The 13,927-nt window shown below is 35.9% G+C and overlaps 1 protein-coding gene across 4 annotated transcripts; it reads left to right on the forward strand.

Moving 5' to 3' along the window:
* The first annotated feature begins 2,989 nt into the window (after positions 1 to 2,989).
* On the forward strand, positions 2,990 to 6,428 carry LOC112032505 (ATP-dependent 6-phosphofructokinase 3). Of its 4 annotated transcripts, none has more exons than XM_065779991.1 (9): positions 2,990 to 3,513; positions 3,908 to 4,066; positions 4,189 to 4,242; positions 4,409 to 4,477; positions 4,597 to 4,726; positions 4,972 to 5,237; positions 5,340 to 5,388; positions 5,506 to 5,660; positions 5,975 to 6,428. In XM_065779991.1, exons 1-9 carry the CDS (start codon positions 3,454 to 3,456, stop codon positions 6,176 to 6,178), a joined length of 1,146 nt encoding a protein of 381 aa, XP_065636063.1. In that variant the 5' UTR covers positions 2,990 to 3,453; the 3' UTR covers positions 6,179 to 6,428. The 4 variants fall into 4 exon arrangements, with proteins under 4 accessions (XP_065636063.1, XP_065636065.1, XP_065636066.1 ...); XM_065779993.1 differs by having other exon boundaries at positions 2,992 to 3,479; XM_065779994.1 differs by having other exon boundaries at positions 2,992 to 3,456.
* Positions 6,429 to 13,927: the final 7,499 nt, after the last annotated feature.

Raw genomic sequence — 13,927 nt, forward strand, 5'->3', positions numbered from 1 at the left:
GGACCCTTTCCGTTTTGCATGACGCAAGCTCTCTTTTTAACTTTTCTACCTCTAGTTGCAAATCCCCGGTTCTTCTGTGCATTGGATATGTAACTCCCATCACGTGAATGGCTTTGCCTAGTGTGCACGGTGTGTGCACTGCCCCTCGCGATCCTGTTTTTTTTTTTTTTTTTACAAGATAGAATTTTACTCTAACATAATCTAAATGTATATGTGTGTAAAGCTCTCTCCTAGAGTTTGAACCCCGACCATTTCCCCCTACACTCCGCAAGCACTTATTGTGGAGTAACCATCGCACAGTTTTTTAATAGAACTAAAATATGGAACATAATGAGTAGAAGTCAGCTTACGGGATGAATGAGAGCGGGTGCTTAACACCTTTCCAATCTCATACGTTATAATTTATTCATTTGGTTTGGCCTTTATAAATAAATAAAAAAAAAAAATTGACAACATAATCGTTTCCATATAATCAATTAAAAATTATATTATAATATCCATTTGGTTTGGCAATTTTTACCAAAAAAAAAAAAAAAACTTGAACAAAATAGTCTTTTTCATATAATCAATTAAAAAAATAAATTATTAATATATCCATGTGGGACTTTATCACAATTTAGTTTTTACAAATTTTTAATTGTTATTTTTGACTCTTAAGGCTTCGGATTAAAATGAATTCCTTAAAAACCGTATTTCAATTTAATCCAAAATTTTATTCTAAAGAGAAATTTTAAGGGATCAAAATGTAGGAGTTAAAAGGTTGTGTAACTTGTCACATTTGGTACACGAGTTCAAACACATGTTTTCAATTTTTAAACAACAATACACGTATTTTTATATACTTTTTCACTCATATATATTTCAAAAATAAAAATAAAAATTATTATTTAAATACACTTATCAAACATGCCTTAGTCATAGAAGCAACATAAATATCTTTGGCGCTTTCACGCTGGTGGCTGGTCCCATATTTTTTTTTTTATAGGGCTGTCTCTAACAAATTTTAAAAGGAATTAATAAAAATAAATAAATGTGCTGTTGAAAGACAAACACGTACTAAAAAAACAAAAAAACAAAAAAGTGCAACTTTTCTTTAATATTTGTTACAGCATCAGAAAAGCAACGAAGCATGAGTTAATTGACGATAGTGATTTACCATTTAAAAAGAAAGAAAAGGAATGAGTTGACCAACTTGACATCCACGCAATTTTCCATAAGCATCCACCCTCTTCTCCAAGTATCTTCTGTACTCTCCCAACGCCGACCGTGATAATAAATTAAAAATTATATTATAATATCCATTTGGTTTGGCAATTTTTACCAAAAAAAAAAAAAAAAAACTTGAACAAAATAGTCTTTTTCATATAATCAATTAAAAAAATAAATTATTAATATATCCATGTGGGACTTTATCACAATTTAGTTTTTACAAATTTTTAATTGTTATTTTTTACTCTTAAGGCTTCGGATTAAAATGAATTCCTTAAAAACCGTATTTCAATTTAATCCAAAATTTTATCCTAAAGAGAAATTTTAAGGGATCAAAATGTAGGAATTAAAAGGTTGTGTAACTTGTCACGTTTGGTACACGAGTTCAAACACATGTTTTCAGTTTTTAAATAACAATACACATATTTTTACATACTTTTTTACTTATATATATTTCAAAAATAAAAATAAAAATTATTATTTAAATACACGTATCAAACATGCCTTAGTCATAGAAGCAACATAAATATCTTTGGCGCTTTCACGCTGGTGGCTGGTCCCATATTTTTTTTTTATAGGGCTGTCTCTAACAAATTTTAAAAGGAATTAATAAAAATAAATAAATGTGCTGTTGAAAGACAAACACGTACTAAAAAAACAAAAAAACAAAAAAGTGCAACTTTTCTTTAATATTTGTTACAGCATCAGAAAAGCAACGAAGCATGAGTTAATTGACGATAGTGATTTACCATTTAAAAAGAAAGAAAGGAAGAAAGAAAAGGAATGAGTTGACCAACTTGACATCCACGCAATTTTCCATAAGCATCCACCCTCTTCTCCAAGTATCTTCTGTACTCTGCCAACGCCGACCGTGATAATACCTTTTTTGGCTGATATCGTATATTCTTCATTTATTTTGTTACAAAAAAAAATAATAATAATAAAAAGAAAGAAAGAAAAGTGGTAATAAGAAACCACCTGTTTACTTTTCCAACGAAAACCTCTCTCTCTCTCAAACCAGAGCACAAGCTAGCGTTTCAAACCATTAGATTCGGATGGATGAGTGGTCAACAACAAATAGATATAAGTATGGGACTCTTTGAACGTTATTGTTGATTATGATTCTTCTCTGCTAAAGGCTAAAGGCTAAAGCTTAATTAATAATTATTGATTCAACATCAAAGCGTTGGGGTGGTGGTGATGGCTGCAGCTGACAATAATAGTAATAGTAATAGTAATAGTATTAGTAATAGTAATAGTAACAGTAGTAGTAAGCCAAAGATCGTTACTGGTTCCGCCGGTTATGTTCTCGAAGATGTTCCTCATTTGACTGATTATATTCCTCATCTTCCTGTACGTCCTCTCTTCTTTTACTTCATCATTCAACTCTTTTTTTTTTTTTTTTGGCTGCAGAAAGTAAACAAGTCAAGTTTCTCTGCTATAAGCGAAGTTAACGGTTTCTGTATTCTCTATATATTAAGGCTCTTATAATTTATTTTGTAGAATTTGTTTCACTTTTATTAGTTTTTTGTTTGGAGGAAACTTTTCCAATTTACTATGTTAATTTTGAATACTAGGAACCGTTGCATTTTTTTTTTTTTTTTTGGGGTTCATTTTTAATAATTTCATTTTATAAATTATGGCCTTAAAATAATTTAGCTTTTACTTTCACTCATTAGTTTGCATTCAGAAGGATAAAATGAAAACCAAAGCGACCTTGCTTTTTCCTGATTTAAAACTGAGGGGTATTTTGTATATTTTGCTGACATATATTGCCCCTTTTTACATTTTTTGTTTCCAGAAGTGTGCTTAGGCTAGTTAATGCTAAGGAACTGCTAATACATGCATTATTGCATAGTTCTCTCCTGACGGGACAGTTGGGCTTTTTTGCACTAAACTACTACTAACAAAGAAAGAGAGACTAATTACCTTACAAATCTGCCTATTCCACCTTCGACCCAACCAGGAGAGAACACGGGGTCAAGCCAAGTCCTCACCCGCCTGAATGGAATTAATATTTCCTTTATCTGGTCGAGGAGGGATTCAAACCCCGGCACCGTGGTTCGTAGCCAACATGCTCTAATCCTCTAGAATCCTCTGATTCTGGTACTAGAGAAATGATCAAAGACTCGGACTAGCAACCGGTGGGCTCACCTAAATGTAATGGCAGGATAGATGCGGTTGCGATATCCTTCAAAGGAGTAGTTCCCAAACCTGGAGCTACTTTACCATATTCTGAATTCAATGGTTTCAACAAATCCCCTACAATGGTTCTGCAGATTCAGTTTCCTATATATCATTCATGTTGTACTTCCTTATAATATAATCGTTCATTGTGCACTCATAAGCATTTAATATCTAGAACTAGAAAGGAATCAGGATATTTGTTGAAAAAAGATTGTCAAGTTTTCAAAATTCACTCAAGTATTAATGACATTGGTCAACGTGGTGCCCTGCTGGTGCAGGGCGTCATTGCCGTTTGGGTTAATTTGCTGTTTTTCCTAAATAAAAATAAATAGATAAATAAATGCGGTGGCCTACTCATTGCCCACATGAATTTATTGCCTTCCCTGGCTTGGAAGACGCGCAATTTTGTAAATTCATCATGTCAACATTTTGCACTTGATAATGTATTAATTGATTTCAAATTACATAATTTAGTGGCGTCAATAATTAATGAAGTTGATGGATTGTTTAGGGAGGATACAGGGGTTTTTATGCTCGAAACACAGTTCCTTTAACTCCTAAGGTTGTGAATGATATCCATAAACGAGGTGGAACTATCCTTGGGACGTCACGAGGTGGCCATGATACCTCAAAGATAGTTGACAGCATTCAAGATCGGGGGATAAACCAGGTATATATTATGTTTTTAATCTGGTTTGACAATCAATTAAGAGTTTGATATATGCATTTTGTGTGACCTAAATGTGCCTCTCAAATTTGTGGGCATTTGATTTATAGCTCTCTGGATTTCAGGTTTACATAATTGGAGGAGATGGAACTCAAAAAGGGGCATCTGTCATATTTGAGGTGATTTTTCCATTTTTAGAATTGTTAATACAAAAATCCATTTATGAATTATTCAATTGTTTGAGATTCTTGACAACCCAAAAAAAAAAAAATAGAAAAGGTCAATGTGCATTTGATGTATGGTTGATTTCCATCACCTTATGCAAACGATTATTAATTCACACAGGAAATTAGAAGGCGTGGTCTCAAAGTTGCAGTCGCTGGAATCCCCAAAACCATTGATAATGATATTCCGGTATATCTCTTGGGTTGCCTAAGTGCTGGATTCGCTATGTTAAATATAATGCTAATTATCCCACAGCTATTACTACCAGAGTTACAGATTTGAATGCATGCTATTTCTTGCTGCTATAGGTTATTGACAGGTCCTTCGGCTTTGACACTGCTGTTGAGGAGGCTCAGCGTGCTATTAATGCAGCACATGTTGAATCTGAAAGTGTTGAGAATGGTATTGGGGTTGTGAAGCTAATGGGTCGCTACAGTGGTATGTTTTCTGTTTGTATATGTTGCCATCCTCTATTCATCACCTAAGTAGAGTAGCCTTCACATCCATTAGTCTATAGTAATCATTAAGAAATCAGTCAAGTTATGTTCTTTAGATGTAACAATCAATTTCTGCACCTTGAATCTTAATGATACCTTGTAGTATGTGTTTCTCTTTCTTGATAGAATTAGCCATTGACTTTCATTTTCATGAGAATGTACTAACTTTACATTGCTATGGTACAGGGTTCATTGCAATGCATGCTACTCTTGCCAGCCGAGACGTGGATTGTTGTTTGATTCCTGAGTCACCCTTTTATCTTGAAGGCCCAGGTGGGCTTTTTGAACATATAGAGAAACGGCTCGGAGAAAATGGGCATATTGTTCTTGTCATAGCTGAAGGCGCTGGTCAGGATCTGCTTTCTGAGAGCATCCAATTCCTGGATAAGCAGGATGCTTCTGGAAACAAGCTTCTCCAAGATGTCGGGCTTTGGATATCGCAGAAAATTAAGGTGTGGATCTAAAGTAAATTTTCTTGCGATATATGTATTTCTTATACTTTGAGATTCTATTGTGCAAATACGATTAGATTAATTTAATTACTGTTTTTGCAGGATCATTTTTCCAAACAAAATAAGATGGTCATAAACCTCAAATATATAGGTTAGTAATATTTTATAGTATAAGATGTTCTGGCTGGCATTGCCTTGCTTGTACTTTGTATAGAATATTACCTATAATACAATGTTCTAATATCAGAAATCATTACTTCTTTGGCAGATCCTACTTATATGATCAGAGCTATTCCAAGCAATGCCTCAGACAATGTATATTGCACACTTCTTGCTCAAAGTGCTGTTCATGGAGCAATGGCAGGCTATACAGGATTCACGGTTGGGCCTGTCAATGGAAGACATTCTTACATACCCTTCTATGTGAGTCTACCCCTTGCTTAAATTATATCCGATAATGCTTCCCCTTTTTGATATATTTCATGGTTTTAGCTTTTCTCTTGCATGATACTCTAATCTACCATATTGTAATCATGAAATTTCTTCCTTACATTATATATCTAAAAGATCATATATGTTTCATCTAATAATCTTTGTCAATTGCTAGTCTTCTGTTATGGCTAGGTCATCATTTCTGTTGTATAATAATTGAGTTAGGTGGAACCTTACATTCTTTTCATGGTAGCAACACTTATTTCCCCTAACACTGGGTTACTTGTTGGATGGTTGGCCTGCAGCGGATTATTGAGAAGCAGAACAAGGTTGTGATAACTGATAGAATGTGGGCTAGGCTTCTGTCTTCAACAAATCAGCCGAGCTTCTTGAGTGCTAAAGATGTCATTGAAGACAAGAAAGAGGAAGAACTGTCCACCCAGATGGTTGATGAGACGGAATATTCAGATGACAATATGGAGAAAAATGTCATCAGCTATACCGGTTGAGTCTTATGTAATCCTTTCTGTGTGGTTGCTGCCATTGCTGTGTAGCCTACAGTTAAAGACCAGTAGTTTTTTTAAAAAAATATATAAATATTAGTAGTTATTTTTACTCACTCTTCTCTGTTGTAAGTGACATTTGGTGGTTAATTTTTGGCTTTCCAATTACATGAGATGCATGTGGAAAAGTTAGCTCACTTCATCAAAATTCTCTATTCTAATAAATTATTTGTGCGTATATCATGGATTTAAGAGATTTCATATGCATTTTTTGATACAGCTAATTGTATTAGAGCACACAGGAAACAAACCTGCTCTGCATAAAACACAGAGCAGGAACAGAGTACTGCACAGCCAAAAACAATGGCAAACTACAACACAACCTTACCTAAGGAACAGGGGCATGGGCCGCGTCCCCGAAATATTTGATTTAGTCAAATAATGCTCTTAAAAAAAAATTGTCTAATAATTATAGAGACATGACATTATTTTTCATAATTCTATTTTTTATTGTAAAATGTGCTCTTATATCTATTAAATATTTGATAAAGTTTGGCATCAAACATGTTTATATTTTTTTCAACCCGTTATGTGATAATTAACAAGTCATTGACTCATTTAAAAAATTATTGTCACTAAAACTACACATGGAATGTTTCTTTAGTTGCCATGTAATGGGTTAAAGTAAGATAACTTCAAATATGTTTGGAGCTTAATTTCTTTCTCTAAGTTTTGGATCATTTATGTTTTTGAAAATTTTATTAGTTCACTTGAAAGATTTTTTTACTCACTTTAGTATAAAATTTGATAATTTGTATAAAAAAATGAAACTTTTTAAGAATTTCACTATAAAAATAGTAAAAATGAATTTTATTTTATGAATGATCTCCATCAAACATAACAGTGATTGAAAATACTAAGTTTTTTTTTGGTTGTGTTTTTTGGTTGTGTGTGTGTATATAATTTATCAAATAAAAAAGTTTGTGTATATAATATAAAAACGTGTGTGTGTGTGTGTGTGTGTGTGTGTGTGTGTGTAGGGGGGGGGAGGGGAGTTGTTTTGATAAATATATTAGTGCTGCAACTTGACTCCTAAACAAAAATTTCTGGCTTCGCCCTTGCTAAGGAACCCAACAAACCAATACAAAGAGCCTAGCCTTCCTTGACAAAAAAGCAGGGTAGGAACCAAAAAAAATAGCCAAAAAGGCAAGCAACAGTTCACCCCCAAACTAGGGGAACTCACTTGATTAAGTAAGTACAATTAACAACAGGCATACAACTAAACATTATCAACGCAGCAGTCAACTTTTAAGTGAATCTTAGCTCATTTGGAGGATTGAAATAGAGATTCACCAATTAGAGCAGATGATTCTGTTAACAGGGGTGAATGTATCTCAACAAGCAAAATCAGCTCTTGCTTTGACATCTTTTTTATTCTGTACTTCAGTTAATATGGATCCACACATTGTGGGTGGAAGCATTCCTTTGCAGCCAAATATCATACAAAGAGGCCCACCAAGCCAATTTACGATTCACCACCATTAATTCTCTTCCTTGAGGTGCTGGATGCTCCATTCACCAGGTTAGGCCATGCTAGGTAGGGGTAGGTAGACATGGCAAAACGAGTCAGAATTTTCTGACTTGACCCGACCTGACCCGAAAAATACCTGACCTGAACTTGATTTTTTTGACCCGAAGCAAAAACAGGTTGAACCGTGACCCGACCTGTGTTTTTTGCGGGTCAACCCAACCCAACTCGACCCGAACCTGAACCATTTTTTTAAAACTTTTTCTTTTGGTAAAAAATTAGTAAAATTAAGATAATATTGGTTTAATTGTTTATTGTGAACTTTAAGGAAATAATTGATACATTTACATAACTGCACGCAAATTAATTGAAAAATAAATGGTTAAGCATTCTGTAATGAGTAAAGATTCTTAGATATCAAATAGTAAAGTACATGCCAAGATAATCTAGTTACAGTAGAGTTAAAAACATAAATTTAAAATTGTATACATGTGTGAGAAATATTCACAAGTGTGAAAATAGTGAAGTCAAAGTATCAAATTAGCATAAATTATGAATGCTTAAACCTATTTTTTTAACAATTTATGTCCAAAATAAATGGCTTTTCAAAATAAAGTATGATATTTCCTAGAGTTGTGCTGCTTAACAATGATATGATATTCATAAAAGAGACCATATATAAATAAGTAAACAATCAAACTTTAATATATATCTCAATTGAAATAAAGTGTCAACCACAATTGATAATAGATTATAAAATTAATTTTCAAGATTGTAAATTTCTTATATGTTTTTATTCTATATCAAATGAGTTATCCAATAAGTCATTTGTAATTTTGTTTTATATTTTGGAATGCTGATATTGTGTAGAAATAAAACTTGTGTATTTGTTTTACTTATCTTAGTATTATTATGTTTTAGATAGCAATGTTAGGATTTGTATAATTTTAAAATTATTGAATAAGTATTAATAAGTTTAACTGAGTTCGTTCTTAATATAAGTGGTGAATTCAAAATAATGCATTTTATATCAAGTAATTTGTTGCATAACTTTCCAAATAGCAAATACATGTTGTTTTCTTATAAAAAAAAAAAAATCATGTGAAAAATACAGGTCAACCCGACCCGATCCGCAACCCGGTTGACCCAAACCCATTTTTAACCCGCTTAAAATGACCCGTTTTTGACCCGTGACCTGATTGACTCGTATCTCGATTGACCCAACCCGACCCGACTCGCCCGTTTTGCCATGTCTAGGGGTAGGGGACCAAACATAATGACAGAAAAATTCTCTTAGTGAAGGAACAATAATAGAAGGATTGAAAAGGAAAAAAAAAAAATTCTCAAAAAGGAGCAATGATTACACTCTCTCCTCTGTAGCATAGGGTTTCCCTTCTCCTGGAAAAGGACACTGTGTTCCCTCTAGTAACAACGTTACTTGTAGGGCTTTGTTTTTACTTTACAGTGCTATCTCCCTCTGTGTTTTGGATGGCAAGTAGTGTGGCATAAGTGGACTTGACAAGTGACATGAAGAAGTTGGACTTTGTTTTGGCCGCAAAGTTTTTCACTCATAGGACGTTGAACATAGAAGTGGTGGGTAAAACTTTTCGTCCATTGTAGCATACAAAAGGAAGATTTGAGGTGAGTGATGGAGGTGACAATGTACTTTTGTTTGAGTTTGAGTTGGACGTGGATGCAGAGAAGGTTATTCAAGGAGAATCGTGGGCTTTTGATAGACATCTGGTTGCTTTCCAAAGGTATGATGGCTCTGTCCCAATCCACGAAATGCTCTTTGAGAAGACTGCCTCCTAGGTTCAAATTTACAACCTCCCATTATCACTTTTAATGGTCGAAGTGGCAATCAGAATTGGTGAAACATTAGGAGCAGTCATAAAACCAAAGGATACTGGGGAAATGAAATATGGGAGTTTTATGAGAGTCTTAGTTGAGGTGGATATCACCAAGCCACTATGTAGGGGACAGAAAATCTCATGTAAGCAAAAAGAGGATGGGTGGGCTGCATTTATGTATGAACAGTTGCCGAATATTTGTCATTGGTGTGGCCACGTTTCTCATGATGACAAAGACTGTGTCATTTGGCTTAGTAGCAAGGGCTCCTTAAGGGTTGATGATTAGCAGTTTGGCCCATGGATAAGGGCATCTCAGTACAATCATGCAAGGAAGGCGTTTGTTGAGGTGGAAGGTTATGATAAATCGGGGAACTCTAAATCACCACCACAAGTGTCAAGCATCTCTCAAGTCGGCATGTTGCCCCACATGCAGGCTGGGTCGTACTTAGATGTTGAAGATGTCATGGATGCAATGGGAAGGCGTGGTTCAAATCCGATAGGGGTAGAAGCGATGGAGACCGAGAACTGCGGTGGTACGCCAGTGAACGAAGAAGAATAGTTAGAGCATGGAATCTTGGAATCATAGAAACATATTCCAGATTTTGAGGAGATAATCAGGATATTGATGATGTCATCCATAACGATCCAATGATTTCAAATTCACATGAAGCATATCTTGAATTAACGATAAATCCTGAAGCAAGTAGCTGTAATTTGGTGGACATAGAAGTTGTAAAGGATAACCCTATCATCCTAATTTTAAATTCAAACAAAGTTTCACAGTTGATGAGGCCGTGTACCACAAATTCGGGAGGTGACTTTGTGGTAGGTTAGGAGACTATTAGCTCAGGTAAAAAAATACACAAAGCATATCTTGAATTAACGATAAATCCTAAAGCAAGTAGCTGTAATCTGGTGGACATAGAAGTCATAAAGGATAACCTTATCATCCCAATTTTAAATTCAAACGAAGTTTCACAGTTGATGAGGTCGTGTACCACAAATCTAGGAGGTGAGTTTGTTGTAGGTAGGGAGACTACTAGCTCAGGTAAGAAAATACACAAAGGCCGGCCTAAGAAGAATTCAACTAAAGGTAAGTATGTTCAAGAGTTTAAACCTAGCCCAACTAAACAGAATTTGCATAATGACGGCAGTGAAAAAAGAAGTCCGAGACATAAGAATTAGAATAGGTTGAAGAAACATTTCGAGCGGCGGAGGTTGCTGGGCAACCCTGCCAGGCCCAATGAGTCTCTTAAGCTAGAACTGCCGGGGGCTTAGGAACTTTTGGACAATTAAAACCTTGGAAAATGCAGTGAAAAAAGAAGAGCCTATTATTGTCTTTTTGATGGAAACAAAGTCAAATCGAGAGTGGATGTCAAAGGTATGAAGAACGAATTTATTGTTCCTAGTGAAGGTAATAGTGGTGGCCTAGCGTTATTGTGGAAGGAAGAGATTATGGTGGATGCGAAGATGTAATCTCATGACCACATTGATGCATGGGTGAACGGGGGTTTAATTGTGGGATGGTGGCACCTCATGGGGTTCTATGGCAACCCCGAGATGGCAAAATGATTTGAATCTTAGGCAAAATTGAAGCACTCAAAAGGTACATCTTCTCTACCGTGGTTAGTTATAGGGGATTTTAACAAAATCACGGGCCTCTCAGAGAAGGAAGGTGGTAGTATAAGATCGAGAAGACTAATGGAACAATTTGTGAACACCATAAACATGTGTGGCTTACGTGATGTAGGATTCATTGGGCCGAAGTTCACTTGGATTTACCAACAAGCAGATGGAACCTAGATCGGGGAAAGATTGGATAGAGCCCTCGCAACACCAGATTGGATGGACTTATCTCTTGTAGCAAAACTCCATCATCTCTCCTTTTCAGCATTGGATCACTCACCACTATCTCTTCACTTTGCACATAGGCGGATGAAAAAGAAAACAAGGAGAACTTTCAGGTTTGAATCCATGTGTTTGAAGGATAGCAAATATGAGGATGTGGTCAAGACAATATGGGAGAGTGGATTAATGTCAGTCACAGATTGGGTTTTGAGGAGCTGCTTGGATTAGTGTAAGGCTAATTTTTCTGCCTAGAATGCTGTAGAGTTTGGGCTCGTGGGAAGGTCAATTGCTGAGCTCCAATCCAAACTAGAATGGCTAGAGTTACAACCATCAACACCGGAACTGATTGAGGCAATGAAGCATACTAGAGTTGAACTAAACCGCTGGCTGGATAAAGAAGATGAGATGTGGTGTCAGCAGTCACGACTTAACTAGTTTTAAGTAGGGGACAAAAACACAAGCTTTTTACATGCAAAAGTCTCAGCATGATACAAGAAGAATTTTATCGAAGGATTGCTTGATGCTGATGGAGTATGGCAGATAGATGAAACAAAAATGGAGGATATTGTAGTGGATTATTACAACAATCTTTTCACCTTTATTAACCTTGAATAGTTCACTAAGCTTCTTATTGCAGTTCAGCCGAAAGTTTCTATAGCTATGAATGAGAGGTTGCTTTGGCTTTTTATGGAGAATGAAGTCCGATTGGCTTTGAAACAAATGTACCCCCCAAGCTCCAGGCCCAAATGGTATGCCCTTTCCATTCTTCTAGCATTTCTGGAGTACAAATGGTTTAGTGGTCACAAAAATAGTACTTGATTTCCTTAACCTTGGTATATCTCCTCCTAATTTCAATGAAACTCATATTGTGCTTATCCCAAAAGTAAAAGAGCCAAAAAAAAAAAAAAAATTACTGACTATAGACCTATTAGCTTATGTAATGTTGTATATAAGATTGCATCAAAAGTTATTGCAAATAGGCTAAAAAGGTCTTACTGTCTATTATTAGTGAAAGCCAAAGTACTTTTCTACATGGAAGGTTAATCATTGATAATGTGCTGGTAGCCTTTGAAACCATGCACCGCATTCGTTAGAAAAAATGTGGAACGGGGGGGGGGGGGGGGGGGGGGGGGGGGAAGGGGAGATGGCTCTTAACTTGATATGAGTGAAGCGTATAATAGGATAGAGTGGAGATGTTCGGAGAAATAATGAAAATTGGGTTTTGCTGAGAAGTGCAGAAACTTGATCATGCAATGTGTCACCACTGTCACCTATGCCATAAAATTAATGGGAGCCTAAGGGTAACATTAAGCCATCCAGGGGAATCTAACAAGGAGACCCCATATCACCTTACCTATTTCTTTTGTGTGCAGAAGGCTTATTAGCACTAATCAAAGCTTCAATAGACGATGGCCAGATGGAGGGTGTTGCTGCATGTCAGGTGGCCCAAAGCTTTCACATTTATTTTTTGCAGATGACAACCTGATTTTTTTCAAAGCAACTCTAGCAGAATATAACTCTCTACAGCGTGTTCTAGAAGTATATAAAGGGCATTAAGGCAACAACTGAATCAAGCAAACCTCATGTTCTTCAATAGGGACACACCTAGAGTGTTCAAGAAGAGGTCAAACAAAGATTTGGGAGCTCAAGTGATCAAACAGCATGAGAAGTACCTGGGCCTACCATCACTTGTGGGGAGGAACAAAAGAAATCCGTTCAATGCTATAAAGGAGAAGCTGGGCAAAACACTTGTGGGTTGGAAGGAGAAAATGCTATCAAAAGAGGGGAAGGAGGTCCTAATCAAAGCAATAGCCCAAGCCATATTGATCTACACCATGAGTTGCTTCAAACTACCAGACTCTCTTTGTGATGAGTTGAAAAGTATGATTAGGATTTCTGGTGGGGATAGACACAAGAAGAGAAGAAAATAACTTGGTTGAGTTGGGAGAAGATGTGCCAACTTAAGTCTAGTGGAGGATTGGGTTTCAAAAATATAAAAGCTTTTCAATTTGGCACTCCTTGCCAAACAGGGTTGGCGCCTTCAAGTGGGTCATGATTCCTTGGTATACAAGGTGCTAAAGGCAAAATACTTTCCAAGTAGAGATTTTGTACATGCATCACTTGGAAATAATCCTTCATACACTTGGAGAAGCATCATGGCCACGCAAGAGCTAGTCAAAAATGGTCTAAGATAGAGGGTAAGGAATGGTGAAAATATTCGGGTGTGGAGTGACAAATGGCTACCGGTTGCATCCACGTATAAATTGGTATCTCCAAGGAATTTCCTGCATATGGACACTCGGGTTAGTGGGTTGATTGACCCAACAAATGCAAGTTAGAAGTCTACGGTAGTGAATACATTATTTCTTTCTCATGAAGCTAAAATCATAAAGGCATTCTTTTAAGTACCCAGCTGCCTGTAGATAAATTAATTTGGACTGAAACGCAGAATGGTATTTTTCTGTGTGGAGTGCCTATTCATTGGCTATAAAACTAGCCTAATTTGCTACTCACAAGGTCAGTTCAGCT

This window comes from Quercus suber, unplaced genomic scaffold (genome assembly GCF_002906115.3).
Source record: "Quercus suber isolate HL8 unplaced genomic scaffold, Cork oak 2.0 scaffold_222, whole genome shotgun sequence".
NCBI classification, from domain to species: Eukaryota; Viridiplantae; Streptophyta; class Magnoliopsida; order Fagales; family Fagaceae; genus Quercus; species Quercus suber.